At 34.1% G+C, this 17,869-nt stretch overlaps 1 protein-coding gene across 1 annotated transcript; it reads right to left on the bottom strand.

The window, feature by feature from the left end:
* Positions 1-6,655: 6,655 nt before the first annotated feature.
* LOC129269363 (autophagy protein 12-like) lies at positions 6,656-16,892 on the bottom strand. Its single transcript, XM_054906854.2, has 4 exons — positions 16,289-16,892; positions 10,373-10,509; positions 9,826-9,888; positions 6,656-8,988 (listed from the first exon to the last, which is right to left on the bottom strand). The coding sequence occupies exons 1-4, from the start codon at positions 16,407-16,409 to the stop codon at positions 8,929-8,931; spliced, it is 381 nt and encodes a 126-aa protein (XP_054762829.2). The 5' UTR covers positions 16,410-16,892; the 3' UTR covers positions 6,656-8,928.
* Positions 16,893-17,869: the final 977 nt, after the last annotated feature.

Here is a 17,869-nt window from a genome sequence, read left to right as displayed (position 1 = left end):
TTTGATTAGTTGTGCTCTTATTACTATATGTAGATTTGTTTTTACTTTTCACTTTTTATTATTTTGAGATTCACCTCGGGGAGGTTAACCTCAACCCTCCCCTGACATACTCAGCTTAACCCTACAAAGACTGGGCTATTTTGGAGGTATCGAGGAGGGAGGAGGGGGGGGTGATGCCCACCACTTCTGATCTCCACCAAAGTTAGTGCGATCACACTGAAATCTACACATTTTTACAACATAAACTACAAGCCTAGGTTTGAAAAAAAATTAAAAATAATCAAATATTATGAATAAAATAGGCAAAATTATTTGTGAAAAATATCAAATATAAGTAGATTTGAATAGAAAGAGAAAAATCAAAGATATATTGATGGAAATTTCATCAAAGTCAGGTTTTTTTCAATGAATGTTACAAAAATGTAAAATTTCTACTTTCAAAACAATTCTGTGGCCCCTATATAATATGTAACAAAAATTGATGCCAGAAGATGCTGTAGTTGTAGTATGCAGTTTATATCTGATATCTTCTCTTTCTATGGAATACACTAACTAAACAGGCAAATTCTAGAGAAATAGGGAACAAAAATATTACCGGGGGGGGGGGGGGGGTGTTGCACAAAGAGTTAAGTACGACTTGAGTGTCACACTTAAAGGGGAATGAAACCTTTGGAATAAGTAGGCTTGTGTCGAAACAGAAAAATCAAAGAAAAATCTGACAGAAAATGAGAAAGTTATGAGCATTTGAATATTGCAATCACTAATGCTGTGTAGATCCTCCCATTGGCAATTCAACAAGGATGTGTAATGTCACATGCGAACAACTTTCCCTTTGATGGACTATAAAATACCTCCAAAATGTTTCTTTGTGCTTTTTCTTATGGTGATACAAACTCTTCAGCCATGATGTATTCTTTAAAAATCTTTATAACATGGCCTCCTATAGAAAGAACACATGATCTACTGACAGATGTGATAAGAGGCAATTTAAGTGAAATATATACTAAAGTAATGGGGAGAGTTGTTCACAAAAGACATCACACATCTTTGTCGCAATGCCAATATGAGGATCTCCATAGCATTAGTGATCGCAATATTCAAATGCTCATAACCTCATTATTTGTTCGATTTTTCTCAAATTTTTGTTGATCTGTTTCTTTGATTTTTCTGTTTTCACACAAGCTATCTTGTTAAAGGTTTCATTCTCCTTTAAAGTTGCCTGCCAAATAAAAGGCAACACTGCATTGGTCAAATCATGCTAAGAGGACGCGCACTACTAGGTATTATAAGATTTTGCATTAAATATCATGTGCGCATCAGCACTAAGTACGATTTCAAGTCGCAATTAACTCTGTGAAACAGCATTTTTACCGTATACACCTAAATGATAAAAACTAACAAGTAATTATATGATAAGTGCTTTATTTTCATTGAAGATATACATGAACGTTTCAGCAAATTAGAAAATGGTCCAATATAATTTTCATGATTAAATTATGTGCATTGTAAGAGTGTTAACACAAGAAATTCTACATTTAAGTCAACTTACTCCAAATAAAATAATAACCTACATTGTAAGTTAAAGCAATTTTTCATACAAAAATTAGAGCAAAGCATACTATTATCTATCTCTTTTTTAGTAGAAATCGTCCAAATGCTTCCAAGACGTTTGATTTAGGTAGTCCAACATGTACAAATAATTAACTGCATTTACAATGGTCCACTTTTGTATGATGTATATCCCAATCTATATCCAACATGATCTTGCATGTACTTTTTCTCTAAAATAAGAGTCCCCATTTTTCAGTTTTCTAAAATTCAAATTCTGTGTTCTAAAAGCTAGATTCCATGTATTTTTGTTGACATGGACCAAATAATTGTAGACGAGAAAATGTTTTTCATGATTCAATTTTGAGGGACCTGAAAATGGTGTTTTCCATGGAATTTTTCAGTATTAAGAAATCTACATTGACCAGGGCCCCGTAACACAAAGGTTAGCGATTAAGCTCTAATATGAAAGAACAATTCTGATTAGTTTCTAGTCAGTCTAATGAGCAAAATAAGATTTAGATAGGCCATTTCATTTAGCGATTAATTGCTAACCTTTGTGTTACGGGGCTCAGAATATAAAAGAGCAATTCTCTCTTTTTATTGATAACTTGTACCACTGACACCATGCATGGCTGAACAGACTTTTGGAAGACAAAGTCCATACAAGGTATTCTATTTTTCTTAAGTTTTGGTAAAATGGGTGAAGTAAATGGAGACTGATCAGATGGTGAGAAATAACAACCTTTTCAGCCAGGCATTCATTAACATTGCACCATAAAATTGCTATTCAAAGTTCCAAACTGATCATGTCCACTGAAAAGAAAATTGCTCTGCTAAGTCATCCGTGAAAATTTCATCTAAGCCCTAATTGACAAAACTTGAAAAAGAAATGGAATTCATATCTAATGTCTTCAATATTCAATTAGTCGAGTCGTGACTGGTGTAAGGGGTCATACCAGTAGGGTCATTAAAAACCTGAGAGGGTAAGCTGTCATATTGTAGTAAATTTGCAAGAAAATATTCAACTATTTGAATATTAGACCTCAAAGATTGGATTACCCTTGTTTTAGTATGCACTGCTGCATAGGAGTGCAAGATTGAGGGTATGGAATGTTAAATCAAAAGGTAGGAAACTGTCCTTCATATTTTCTGTAGCTTATAGTTATACTGATCATCTAAAAAACAATGCCCACACCTGAATTTGCAGGAAAAATGATTGTACATTCTTATTCAGGCTTACTTTATCTGCCGAGTGTCAATGACATACACTTCATTTTGAACAAGTTGGAATAACAAATTTATGGACAAATATATATCCAGACAGAAATAAATTGCAAAATTTTTATGAGGAGTATGTTAAGTCGCATTCTTAGCAACATTTTTTAATAAACTTGATGGATATGAGGCATAACAAATTGCACAAAAAGAAAAACACTGTTGTTTGTCAATATAGAGTGTGTACCAAAATTTCTTTTAAAAAACAAAATTATAGGGCAAAATAATTGTCTAGAGTTGCAGAATGAGGAAGAGAACGATCATGTCAATGAACATAGCTCATGACATCATAATGAAGCCATTTAATGGCATGGGTTGGCTGTGCAACATTTATTAAAACTTCTAAAACATGTTTTTAGCTAACACTTTACAAGTGGTATTATTTGTTTCACCATGTAAAGATCAATATAACACCTTTGTCCATCATACTTGAACATGTCAATTTATACAAAATTGACACAAATTCAGAAATCCATGAATCGTAGTAATTTGTATATTAATATATTTGTTATTGATTACTATTATTCATCTTATCTTAAAGCATTAAAGAAACATCCACATACCCAGAGAATAATGACTGTACCCAAACCTTCCCAACAAATTATTCAATACACTGTCCTGCATGCCAGAAACTTTCCAAATGTGATATTTCAATACATTTTCAGACAAAACCAATGTATCAACATCATACGTTCTTCGCTGCATGAAGATACACAAGTCTGAGTGCAAAAATACATATCAAGCAAAATGGAACATAACTGAAAATTTCTGAGTTGAGAGTAACTTGAGTATTGGATGAAAATTCTACATAAAATTGTAGTTTCTTGGCCAGATTACAAAAACTGCAAGTTGAGAGATATTAAGAAAGAATCTGTTTGTTTTTCAATTTGTCAAATAGCAATGATTACAAAAAAACAGTTATCATGAGAGGATGAACTTTGATACATTAAAGCCCCCATCACACTTATTCCGAATCAAGCAGAATTGGCCTGAATGAAAGGACTATTGTTTGACCACCAGTTGGTCATTTAAATCTACTTCAAACACCGTTCGAAAATATCCCTCGAATGTTTTGAACATGACCAAAACCTTCGGGACGGCCAAAAGAAATGACAAAAATATTTCGAATGCGCTCAGAATGCAGTCAGGATATTTAGAATGCCCCTAGAATGTCCAAGAACGTAGCAGGAATTATCAATCTGACTCCATTGCAGTTCATTTTGACTAGTGTATGATGATACACCTGGTCAATTCACTGAATTTCAACTCCAGTTTGGTGAATTCATAAGTTCCTCCCAAAAATTTCTAGATTTTTTGAATATTTTTTTCTTTCCAGCTTCTGCTTGATTCCTGCTGATTCCGAATAAGTGTGATGGGGGCTTTACCAAGAAAGCTTAATTCTTTAAGGATCATCCTACAATTAGTCTGTTCCACTCCCTGCAAGGCATTGTACCTAGCTTGTTGGGTTTTTTTTTTTATTTGATGTAGTAAGTACACAAAGTGGACTGTATTATTTGTATACCTAGGGAGATTCCAAAAAATTATTTGAATTTGACACCCATTACTGGTTATATCGAACCTGCTAGTACAATTAATGAAAATTTAATTTTTGTCTCAATCTTTGTTTGAAACCTTGATGAATCTAGAGAAAAACTTCATGAAATGCAATTTTGATTGCTACAAAACCTTGTTAAGAGACACATGAGAGGGGGCAATGTAATGATCCGTCCAGTCATCAGTTTATTTATGTATAGCCCTGATGGCATGCCTGATTCTCACCTTGATTTGATCTTGTTATTTTGACATTATTACACAATGCTGTCCAGTTGATATAAATTATATACAATTATATCATTCCATTCTCTCTTTTTTGTTGAGGAAATGAAAATAACAATGTAATATTGTTTCTTCAAAGTATGTGCTGAAGATTCAACATTTCCAAAACGTATGTTTTATATGACTAGAAAAGTGAATTTATTTGAACATTGATGTTTTTCTAAAAAGAGAATAATATTCTATTGACATAATTGCATTTATTTAGAAAGATGATATCATTCCTAGACATTTTAATTTTAAATAACAGATTTTCAGTGGAAAGTATCTCATAATGTGGAGAAAATAACTTTACTACTATTGCACATAAAAACCAGTCCTCGAGTATTCAACTTGGTATCTGTATGTATACTTTTGTTTGATATTTCAAAGGCATTCTGAATGTACCATAAATTTTTGTTTTGTTTAATTTCATTGAAGAAAATATGAAACAAATGTATATTAACACCAGCATATTCTATTAATTACTTACATGTATATTTACCAGATGCTTTTAAGTTTTGTGTGAACTTGTGTAACTTAGAATACTTATGTTTGTAAAATAATGAAGTGCACATATTATAACAGATTTAATAAATGAAAAAACTTTGGTTAACGGACCTGAATTTGATTAGTTGTGCTCTTATTACTATATGTAGATTTGTTTTTACTTTTCACTTTTTATTATTTTGAGATTCACCTCGGGGAGGTTAACCTCAACCCTCCCCTGACATACTCAGCTTAACCCTACAAAGACTGGGCTATTTTGGAGGTATCGAGGGGGGGGGGTGATGCCCACCACTTCTGATCTCCACCAAAGTTAGTGCGATCACACTGAAATCTACACATTTTTACAACATAAACTACAAGCCTAGGTTTGAAAAAAAATTAAAAATAATCAAATATTATGAATAAAATAGGCAAAATTATTTGTGAAAAATATCAAATATAAGTAGATTTGAATAGAAAGAGAAAAATCAAAGATATATTGATGGAAATTTCATCAAAGTCAGGTTTTTTTCAATGAATGTTACAAAAATGTAAAATTTCTACTTTCAAAACAATTCTGTGGCCCCTATATAATATGTAACAAAAATTGATGCCAGAAGATGCTGTAGTTGTAGTATGCAGTTTATATCTGATATCTTCTCTTTCTATGGAATACACTAACTAAACAGGCAAATTCTAGAGAAATAGGGAACAAAAATATTACCGGGGGGGGGGTGTTGCACAAAGAGTTAAGTACGACTTGAGTGTCACACTTAAAGGGGAATGAAACCTTTGGAATAAGTAGGCTTGTGTCGAAACAGAAAAATCAAAGAAAAATCTGACAAAAAATGAGAAAGTTATGAGCATTTGAATATTGCAATCACTAATGCTGTGTAGATCCTCCCATTGGCAATTCAACAAGGATGTGTAATGTCACATGTGAACAACTTTCCCTTTGATGGACTATAAAATACCTCCAAAATGTTTCTTTGTGCTTTTTCTTATGGTGATACAAACTCTTCAGCCATGATGTATTCTTTAAAAATCTGTATAACATGGCCTCCTATAGAAAGAACACATGATCTACTGATAGATGTGATAAGAGGCAATTTAAGTGAAATATATACTAAAGTAATGGGGAGAGTTGTTCACAAAAGACATCACACATCTTTGTCGCAATGCCAATATGAGGATCTCCATAGCATTAGTGATCGCAATATTCAAATGCTCATAACCTCATTATTTGTTCGATTTTTCTCAAATTTTTGTTGATCTGTTTCTTTGATTTTTCTGTTTTCACACAAGCTATCTTGTTAAAGGTTTCATTCTCCTTTAAAGTTGCCTGCCAAATAAAAGGCAACACTGCATTGGTCAAATCATGCTAAGAGGACGCGCACTACTAGGTATTATAAGATTTTGCATTAAATATCATGTGCGCATCAGCACTAAGCACGATTTCAAGTCGCAATTAACTCTGTGAAACAGCCTTTTTACCGTATACACCTAAATGATAAAAACTAACAAGTAATTATATGATAAGTGCTTTATTTTCATTGAAGATATACATGAACGTTTCAGCAAATTAGAAAATGGTCCAATATAATTTTCATGATTAAATTATGTGCAATGTAAGAGTGTTAACACAAGAAATTCTACATTTAAGTCAACTTACTCCAAATAAAATAATAACCTACATTGTAAGTTAAAGCAATTTTTCATACAAAAATTAGAGCAAAGCATACTATTATCTATCTCTTTTTTAGTAGAAATCGTCCAAATGCTTCCAAGACGTTTGATTTAGGTAGTCCAACATGTACAAATAATTAACTGCATTTACAATGGTCCACTTTTGTATGATGTATATCCCAATCTATATCCAACATGGTCTTGCATGTACTTTTTCTCTAAAATAAGAGTCCCCATTTTTCAGTTTTCTAAAATTCAAATTCTGTGTTCTAAAAGCTAGATTCCATGTATTTTTGTTGACATGGACCAAATAATTGTAGACGAGAAAATGTTTTTCATGATTCAATTTTGAGGGACCTGAAAATGGTGTTTTCCATGGAATTTTTCAGTATTAAGAAATCTACATTGACCAGGGCCCCGTAACACAAAGGTTAGCGATTAAGCTCTAATATGAAAGAACAATTCTGATTAGTTCCTAGTCAGTTTAATGAGCAAAATAAGATTTAGATAGGCCATTTCATTTAGCGATTAATTGCTAACCTTTGTGTTACGGGGCTCAGAATATAAAAGAGCAATTCTCTCTTTTTATTGATAACTTGTACCACTGACACCATGCATGGCTGAACAGACTTTTGGAAGACAAAGTCCATACAAGGTATTCTATTTTTCTTAAGTTTTGGTAAAATGGGTGAAGTAAATGGAGACTGATCAGATGGTGAGAAATAACAACCTTTTCAGCCAGGCATTCATTAACATTGCACCATAAAATTGCTATTCAAAGTTCCAAACTGATCATGTCCACTGAAAAGAAAATTGCTCTGCTAAGTCATCCGTGAAAATTTCATCTAAGCCCTAATTGACAAAACTTGAAAAAGAAATGGAATTCATATCTAATGTCTTCAATATTCAATTAGTCGAGTCGTGACTGGTGTAAGGGGTCATACCAGTAGGGTCATTAAAAACCTGAGAGGGTAAGCTGTCATATTGTAGTAAATTTGCAAGAAAATATTCAACTATTTGAATATTAGACCTCAAAGATTGGATTACCCTTGTTTTAGTATGCACTGCTGCATAGGAGTGCAAGATTGAGGGTATGGAATGTTAAATCAAAAGGTAGGAAACTGTCCTTCATATTTTCTGTAGCTTATAGTTATACTGATCATCTAAAAAACAATGCCCACACCTGAATTTGCAGGAAAAATGATTGTACATTCTTATTCAGGCTTACTTTATCTGCCGAGTGTCAATGACATACACTTCATTTTGAACAAGTTGGAATAACAAATTTATGGACAAATATATATCCAGACAGAAATAAATTGCATAATTTTTATGAGGAGTATGTTAAGTCGTATTCTTAGCAACATTTTTTAATAAACTTGATGGATATGAGGCAGAACAAATTGCACAAAAAGAAAAACACTGTTGTTTGACAATATAGAGTGTGTACCAAAATTTCTTTTAAAAAACAAAATTATAGGGCAAAATAATTGTCTAGAGTTGCAGAATGAGGAAGAGAACGATCATGTCAATGAACATAGCTCATGACATCATAATGAAGCCATTTAATGGCATGGGTTGGCTGTGCAACATTTATTAAAACTTCTAATACATGTTTTTAGCTAACACTTTACAAGTGGTATTATTTGTTTCACCATGTAAAGATCAATATAACACCTTTGTCCATCATACTTGAACATGTCAATTTATACAAAATTGACACAAATTCAGAAATCCATGAATCGTAGTAATTTGTATATTAATATATTTGTTATTGATTACTATTATTCATCTTATCTTAAAGCATTAAAGAAACATCCACATACCCAGAAAATAATGACTGTACCCAAACCTTCCCAACAAATTATTCAATACACTGTCCTGCATGCCAGAAACTTTCCAAATGTGATATTTCAATACATTTTCAGACAAAACCAATGTATCAACATCATACGTTCTTCGCTGCATGAAGATACACGAGTCTGAGTGCAAAAATACATATCAAGCAAAATGGAACATAACTGAAAATTTCTGAGTTGAGAGTAACTTGAGTATTGGATGAAAATTCTACATAAAATTGCAGTTTCTTGGTATCAAGGAAATATGAGAAGAGTATCAGCCCCATGCCTCACTGGTGCAGTAGTGCAGTATAAGCTTGCCATCGCTACCATAGCACTGTATTCAAGAAGAAAACAAAACAGAATCATATTAAGACAGGACCAGAGGAGAAATAATCAAAATGAAGAAGATATCAAGAAGGGAAAGAACAATTATAATATTGCCTTACACGGCCTATTCTTAAAATCTTGATGTTTTTTCCCCTATCTATTTTTCAGCAAAATTTGAATTGTGGTTTTATTTGCAGTTTCATCTATCCTGCTACGTACTTCTCTCATTTTCTCATCTTGATGTACATAGTTTGCTGTTGTTGTTATCAATGTATGAAAAGGTGGAGATCTACCTATCAAGTAAATAAAAAGCATGGTTGGAAAATTTCCAGACCAAACTTATATTTCCTAGTTAATTAGGCAGGAAATGAAAATCTCTCCCTTTTATTTTCTACACAACAGCCCCAAATCACAAAGTGGATGTATTCCAAATAATGACAGACAAAGAAAATATGCCAACTCTTGAGCAAAATGAAAAAAAAATATTAAAAAAATTGAATTAAAATTGACAAGTATTCCACATATATTTCACTAAAATTGAAGTAACAACATTAAAAAGGTTATTCAGATAACAGCAACTGATTTATGGTATAACCAGCAATGTTAAATTGCATGTACACAGTGTTATTTGGATGAAGTTAGACCTTGATGGGGTTCTATGTTAGAAAGGGCCTTTATGCTAATTAATGCCTTTCTGCCAGTGACATAATGGGGTTCTATATTTGATGGAGTCATTACACTTATGTCTTTCTACCAGGGACACAATGGGGTTCCATGTTGGGTAATTCTGCTAATCCCTTTCTGCCAGGAAAAACAAGTCATTGTATCACATTCATGTGCTTACCTCAAAAAGATTCCTTATTTCCTGATCTGGTGCTGGTGCAAATGCTTGATTGACATACAGAAACTGAAAAATAAAAGTAAGATATTTACAGGATTTAAAATGCAAAATATGTTTTAAACTATAACATCAGAAATGGAATTGAAAGTGCCATAATAAAAAATTGCTTTATTAATTCTATATTTTGTTCATATCGTTCCTTTGGGATGTCCTGTGTCCTAAAAATTGATTCAATACACAAATCTTGTTTCAATGTTCAATACAGACTTTAGTAGTAGTAGTTCAATTAAAAAATAAATAAAAAACAAAGAGATAACCTAAAGTCATTTTACACACATATTATATGTTACTACTTAAGGCAGGCCGTACACACTGGTCTTCTCTTCATAGCAGAAGTTACTGATCAGGAGAACCATGTATAGTTGATATAGTATAGTGGTGATAACATAACATCAGTAACTTATTGGAAACTTAAATTTGAATGGGGTAGATGGCTTCATGGTATTGTAATATAAGGACAAGAATAAATCAATAGAATCAGGTTACTTACTAGTGATTGTGACGAGTCAAATCTAAGATATTTATGGATGAAATCGATGACCCATGCAACCTTCTTGTTGGGATCAACAGCCCATTTCTTCTTCTTCATAATGGGAGCACTTCCTGTTGCCTTTAGCAGAATATCAACTGCAATGATAATAAAAAAATAAAACATAAATTTAAAATTTCTAAAAAGAAATATAAGAGAACCATCCTTTTATTTTGCATTGGTCTTTAAACTGAAATCTATATCATACATTTTTTAAATGTACATGTATCTTTTAGTATTAGTATTTACATGCTTCAAGTGACATTCAATATTCATAGATACAGAGGCGTCGATCCTGGGGGGCAGGGGGGGCGATCGCCCCACCAATGAAAATATTGGGGGGGGCAAACATATCGTTTTGCCCCCCCAATAATTCCGCATGTGCAAAAATAACATAAGATTGTAATGTTACACAGAAATCAGCTAGCGAGATTGAGATACACAACTCATTCTTTATTTAAAATCGCTTTCAAAATGTCCGCTTTTTCAGATTGGAATATAAAAAATTTCAGCTCGCGCTTCGCGCTCGCATCAATTCTGTAGTAAAAACCCATACTTTTCATGATTAAATTGTGAATAGAAGTCCCGTTTTCAATTCTAAGCCTCAAAAGAACTCCCGCTTCGATTTGCAATATATCTTGTTCTTTATTAAAAACGTCCATTAAACTGTCATTTTTTTTAAAGATCGAAATATCAAAATTTCAGCTCGCGCTTCACGCTCGCATCTATTGTTTTAGATACCCATCTTAATCCTTGGTACCAAAAATGCTTAGAATATCAAGCTTTCGGGTCAGAATATAAAGAAACTTCAGCTCGCTCTCGGCACTTGCATTATCTGTGTAGTGAGATATGTATCCTCCTCATGAGTTACTACAAACAGTCCTAAACAGGTACCTTTTTCCAGTTTTCAGGTCAGTATACAAAAAAATTTCAGCTCGCGCTTCGCGCTCGCATTAATTTTTCGGTGAGATATGTGGCTCTTTCTCATGAGTTATATATATATATATATATATGCCTATGTGTGTGTGTGTGTGGGTGTGTTTCCTGTGATCGAGCGCCTTTGGAACGGGACCGTTGATTCATAATTTTGCCCCCCCAATCTGAAAAATGGATCGACGCCCCTGCATAGATATTTTAAACATCATGAGAAGTCACATCGTGCACTTAGGTTAGTCACTCAAACTGCCACAGAGTAACATTAAATTATCATGATGAATAGCTTTAAATTCCCTAATAAAAATGACTACCTCAACCAATGTATCAAAAGTCAACAATCATATGATCTGCTACATTATTTTACCCCATGCACAGCTCAACTATGCCTGTGGGCACCTAAAATATAAAAAGTTTTTTTTTCTTTCCTGCTTTTTATTGTTGTTCAGAATGCAATTGTTTGAGACTAAAAAGAAAAATATGAGAGGCTGCATGTGAAAAATCTAATTTATTGATTTTATTTGTCAGATATCAAGCAACATATGAAAATTTCTGCAAACATGTCCAAGTGGGTAAAGTAGTGCTTTGCAATAATAAAACATAGAAAAATGTGTGAAATCGATCCGCAATCGAAAAAAAATACAACAATGCTAAAAATGACAATGATCACAAACGTTGGTAATATTTAAAGTTGATAACTTCATGGAAGTTTATATTTAGAATATAAGCTTTAAGAATATAAAAAATATATTTGTTCAACATTTCGGGGTTAAGGAGTCGAGACTACATTATTGCTTTAACATGACATAGGGGCCGATAGGGCCTACCCTACAATTTAAAATGCGCCTCTTCGTGTGGACTTTCCATAATCTTTTCTTTTATTGGTGCAATGAACTTACATGTATCTTCATTTGTAATGATTGTGATGGACTCGTAAGCTATTAGGCCTAATCTATATCTTAAATTCAATTAGCTATTTTGTTACTGCAGATTTTTTTTGTTTCATTCATCATCTATAGTTAGCACAAATCCATCATTTTTATTGATTAATATTAATCTCAGCAAAAAAAAAAATAATTGTCATTATGAAAATGAAATAAAAATAAATGATTTAGCGATAGCTCAGTCGGTAGAGCGGGGGTTTCGGATTCCAATGACCCGGGTTCGATTCCCAAATGGTGCGCTAGTGCCCTTTGGTAAGGCATTTATCCTCATTACCAGCTCCCTCGGAGAGGACCTTAAGCCGTTGCTCCCCTGGTTGCTTGCTCACAGGCATTTGTGCTTTCTTAGCAGTCAGGTAAAAAACCTCGGTGTAACATAACATGTTTAGTTTGGGTGGGAAATGGCACCAGATTTGTGCTGTAGACATGTGTAAAAAAAGTCAATGGGTGGATTTGCCTCAAATTTTCATTCTATATTTTGAGTGCACAATGTAGTTAAATGTAGCAACATCTTCACATTTTCTGGTAGCCAGGTTGATTATCTATCAATGTGACATGTTTTCATGGCAGCTCACAGAGGCTCAAACAGTCTAGGTCAGCGTAAATACTTAAAAATGCCCATTTTCAGCCACTAGCCCACACAGTATAGCCTATGGGGATGGGCCCAAATGTTGTATGCATTTCCAGACACATTTTATGAAGCATTTAAGCCTTATTTTTCACTATTTAGGAAATTTTATGGTAAGTTTTGAGCAATGTTTTGACAATATTGCTGATAAAGAATATATATATTAAGGTAATGCTTTTTAGTAGAAATTCTGTTATGTTTTTTCGTTGTCCTACCTTACCTAGTTTAGTATTATAGTAACATCTATTCTTAGTTTTGACTTTTGTATCATGTTTTTTTTGCTGATAACGTAAACACATTTTTTTACCATTCATAATTTCTTTAAAAAAATTGTTTTCATGTTGTTTATGTGAGAGAGATTGCCGCCCATTTCGATATTTCAAGTTTAATTGAAAGAAAAAAACGGAAAAGGGGTGGGGAAAAGACAGGAGGGAAAATAAAAGAGATCATATTTAAAAAAAAATTATTTGGGCCTAGATTACCCCGGAGAAGTTAAAATGACATCCATTTTGGGTCGTCTTGATCTTGCCATGCATGAGGAAACAAGTAATAGTATAGTTATGAGACTTCTGGGGCCCGTTTCTCAACACCGTCATAAGTCTAACTTCTTGACTAAATTGGAGATAGTGAGCTACTTGTCCGCTAACCGTTTCACGAAGCCCTCTTTACCAAGATCGGGTACAACAACCTGACTAAATATTTATGACACCTCCGAACCTGTCATTAACTTCTTTCTTAATGATATAGTGGCATCATGTGGGTAGACTATGACATGCAAAAGTGCCTAGAAATTAGAAAATTATAATCTTACATATTAAATCAATCATAGAGGTTGAAATTACATCACAAAACAAGTGGGATAATGCATTCAATGATAATTGTAATACAAAGAAACTATAAAAACTGTTGGTAAACGCCACAAAACCATTCATTTTGAAATAGTAAAATTATTTAATCGATAAAGATTCTACCACTTCAGGCCATCCATAACTGAACTCGTATTTGTTGTTTTCAGACCCCTATTAACAGTTGGATGAATTCTATCTCTAATTTATGCATATGCTTTGTCCAATATCGTATCTTTCTGTATCAATGATTAAAAATGTTTTGTTAAACTATATTTTGATGACGTTTGGAATCGTAAAAGTCTGTATAATTATCATCATTTTACCACTTGTTCACTGCAACCACCCTGCTTCTGGGGAATCTACAGGTTGAACTATGGCAATCAGCATGCCAATGCTGTACAGAGCACCCCGGGGGGGGGGGGGGGGGGGGGGGCCACTTACATTGACGAGTGGATACCATGCGCGACCAAAAAAACACGTAAAAAGGATGTCTTTTTCAAGATAGGGCACGTTACGTACGTAACGTGATAAGGGTGTCAAAAACACAAAAATAATGAAAAAAGGGTATCTATTTCGCTAGGAAAGCTACGTGTTTAGGGTCGACTTTGCGGGGATGATAAAACAAAATTAAAATGTTTTATAAAGGATGTCCTTTTTGCCCCAACACTACGTGTTTAGAGTCCGATTTGCGCGAGGTGTGGAAGCTGGGGCCGTACTAAACCAAATGGTGTGTAAATTGTAAAGGTAAAACCGACGACCGACGGACCGTTTAAACAATAAAATATCGCTGTACTTGTTTAGGGGTTCATTTCAGGGAATACTTGCCAAGAGTGTCGTTTTGTTTCCAATACTCGTTAAGGGTAGGGTTTCAGACGCCAATACTTGTTAAGGGGCGCATTTTCAGAATATGGAAAATAAGTGTTTAGGGTGCTTTTCGAGACCGCTTGGTCGCGCATGTTATCCACTCGTCAATGGAACTGGCCCCCCCCCCCCCCCCCCCCCGGGCAGAGCACACACTTTAAAAAATGATTAAAATATCACTTTTGTGACCAAAATTACTAATTTCCGTACAGTTGCAATTCATTTTTCATTAGTAACTTGGGAATAATTTTTGTATTCACTAGAACGCTCAAAAACTTGAATTTTGGGCATATTTTTGTGCACGCCCTCCATTGGTGGAAAATAATATGGCAAGAAAATTTCAATTTTTTAATCTCTATTTTTAATTAAGAAAAAAATAATTTAAAGAATCAAATTTACTTAAGGGCCAAGTTGTATGACGAATAGGTGTAATGGAAACTGTCAGTGTAAAAAAATCAAGCATTTGTCCCACTTGTTCACTGCAACCATCCTGCCTGTGGGGAATCTACAGGTAGGACTATGGTATGCCAATGCTGTACACAGCACACACTTTAAAAAATCATTAAAATGTCACTTTTGTGACCAAAATGACTAATTTCCATACAGTTGCAATTTATTTTTCATTACTAACCAGGGAATAATTTTGTATTCACCAGAGCGCTCAAAAACTTAAATTTTGGGCATATTTTTGTGTACGCCCTCTATTGGTGGAAAGTAATATGGTAAGAAAATTTTCATTTTTCAATCTCAATTTTTAATTAAGAAAAAATCATTTAAAGAATCAAATTTACTTAAGAGCCAAGTTATATGATGAATAGCTGTAATGGAAACAGACAGTGTAAAAAAATCAAGCATTTGTCCCAAAGAAAAAGAGAAAATAAGCCAAACATTGCTACCCTTATTTTGCAACACATGGAGATGTAACTGAGAACAAGGTTATATCATAACCTTGTTCATTGAATGAGTGATTTGTCCCAAAGAAAAAGAGAAAATAAGCCAAACATAGCCATCCTTATTTTGACAAACATGGAGATATATATAACAAGGTTATATCATAACCTTGTTCATTGAATGAGTGCATTTTACAAAGAAAACCGTTATGGTTTACTTTCGTAAACTATTAAAATTGGGTACCCCGGGGGTACCCATCTCAACGTCCACAAGTGATTTTTTAGTCAAGAAATGAATTATTCATAATCTAATTTTCTCTGCAATTGAATGCTCCAGTCTTCATGGTCTAAGTATGTATGATGCATAATTCACCTGTGCTATTATTTTGAAAAGATTTATTTCCCAATTCATCATAATATTTGCAATTTTGTCATAATTTTTCTTTTTGAAAATTATGCTATTTTGTGACTAAACTAAAGGCAAAGCCAGTAAACTTAAGCCTAAAGGTAAAGACTAAAGGCTACGTCTCGTCTGCTCTTTTTACCGATAGTATCGATATCAAGGTATTCTAGTTAGGAAGCCTTTCGAGAAACAGGTTTAGTAAGATTGGAACTAACTCCCTGGTTGGTGGATAAAGATATGACTAACTTGTCCATGTGTTGAGAAACGGGCCCCAGAATACCCCCCCCCCCCCCGTCTCAAAAGTTTAACTAACGAGAACATGAACGTATGGGACCACACAATGAAAAAGAATAATAGTTAGTTACCCACTTACCCTTGTCAGTTTTCTTCTTTACCACTTCTCCTTCCTTATTTTGTTTACTAATCTGGTCACTTTGCATTCCAGGCTCAGCTGATTCATCTCCACCTCCAACACTTCCTTGTGCTTCTGCCATTTTTAATATTTCAAGTGGCGGATGCTCCAACTAGCGATTTTTTTGGTTTTTATTGGTACGGTACGATAGCGATAGCGGCACCACCAAGCTCGATAACATCGCGATATAAATATCTAGCTATCGAATTGAAAAGACGTCGTCGGTTTCGTTTCGAAAGCTGCGACTTCCGCTCAAAAAAGTGACAATTTCTCGGATTTTTCAAGCTGCACATGGAATAACAACGATGCTTATTAAGGAATACCGTATATGCATGCCTCTGAGCGTGGAAGAGGTGAGTTTCAAAACTTTTGAAATCAGTGAAGTTAGTTTTCGAAGTAGATTTGTGGTGCGGTTTCAAACGTTTTCGGTCATGATAGTCGCGAGCGGCGCGGTCCGTTGAATGAAGCCGGAACCTCTGGCGCAGGTGGATGTAAGTTTCCGCTTATAGATGCTGCAAGGCAAGGGAGCCAGGCCGGGGATAGGGAGCTCGATCGACCGGGGCGGGCCCGGGGATGGGATCATGGGGAGCTGCCAAATGGCATCATGCTGCAATCTTGACTTTAGTTTATGGTTTCTAGTATAGTCTTTATGTATACTGCACTCATGAACGGGATATCCAATTTTAATAGTTTACGAAAGTAAACCGGCCACAACGGTTTTTAAAATGATGATATTGATGATAGTTCAGTATAGTTGATATATTATAGGGCCTACACTACAGTCTTTGATGTTTGACTTTGGTCTTTGTCTTTGTTTTTATTCCAAACACCATAAAAATATAGTTTAACAAAATAAACTTTTTAAATCTTTGATACCGAAACATACAATTTGACAAATTCTATGCATAAATAAGAGATAGAATTTATCAAAATGTTCAAAGGGGTCTGAAAACGACAAATACGAGTCCAGTCAACGTTGCCAGAACTGGCATAATTATGCTTTCTGGCATAATTTCGACCATTTCAGCATAATTCATTATGCCGGCATAATTCTGGCATAATGAGATTTTTTTTCTGGCATAATTTCGACCCTTTCAGCATAATTTGGGGCATAATTAGACTTTTCTAAGCAAAGAATCTGGCATAATAATAGCATTTTTAGCCTAATTTTGATTTATTTGAAGAGTGAAGACCTTTTTTTTTTTTTTTTTTTTTTTTGCTTGTTAAATCTTTTTGGCGGACGGTTTTGCCCCCCCCCCTGTGGAAAATCCTAGGATCCAAAACGGTTTGGCATAATTTTTCGCGATTTAGCATAATTTCGCTGCTCCTCTGGCATAATTTGATTTTTTTCACTGGCCACGCTGACTGTCCAGTTATACTTATGGATTTGCCTGATGACGTGGTAGAATCTTTATCGATTAAATTATTTTACTATTTCAAAATGAATGGTTTTGTGACGTTTTACTAACAGTTTTTATAGTTTCTTTGTATTACAATTATCATTGAATGCATTATCCCACTTGTTTTGTGATGTAATTTCAA

Source organism: Lytechinus pictus, chromosome 10 (genome assembly GCF_037042905.1).
Source record: "Lytechinus pictus isolate F3 Inbred chromosome 10, Lp3.0, whole genome shotgun sequence".
Classification (NCBI taxonomy): domain Eukaryota; kingdom Metazoa; phylum Echinodermata; class Echinoidea; order Temnopleuroida; family Toxopneustidae; genus Lytechinus; species Lytechinus pictus.
Note: the sequence above shows the minus strand (reverse complement) of the source record. Positions and strands in the feature narration are given on the sequence as shown.

Excerpts from the sequence above, each read along its gene's own strand:
- LOC129269363 (XM_054906854.2), bottom strand. The coding sequence starts at position 16,409 with ATGGCAGAAGCACAAGGAAGTGTTGGAGGTGGAGATGAATCAGCTGAG. Across the intron at positions 9,889-10,372 it reads TTGACTCGTCACAATCACTA|TTTCTGTATGTCAATCAAGC; the intron begins GTAAGTAACCTG and ends TTTATTTTTCAG. Across the intron at positions 8,989-9,825 it reads AAATAAGGAATCTTTTTGAG|TGCTATGGTAGCGATGGCAA; the intron begins GTAAGCACATGA and ends TCTTGAATACAG.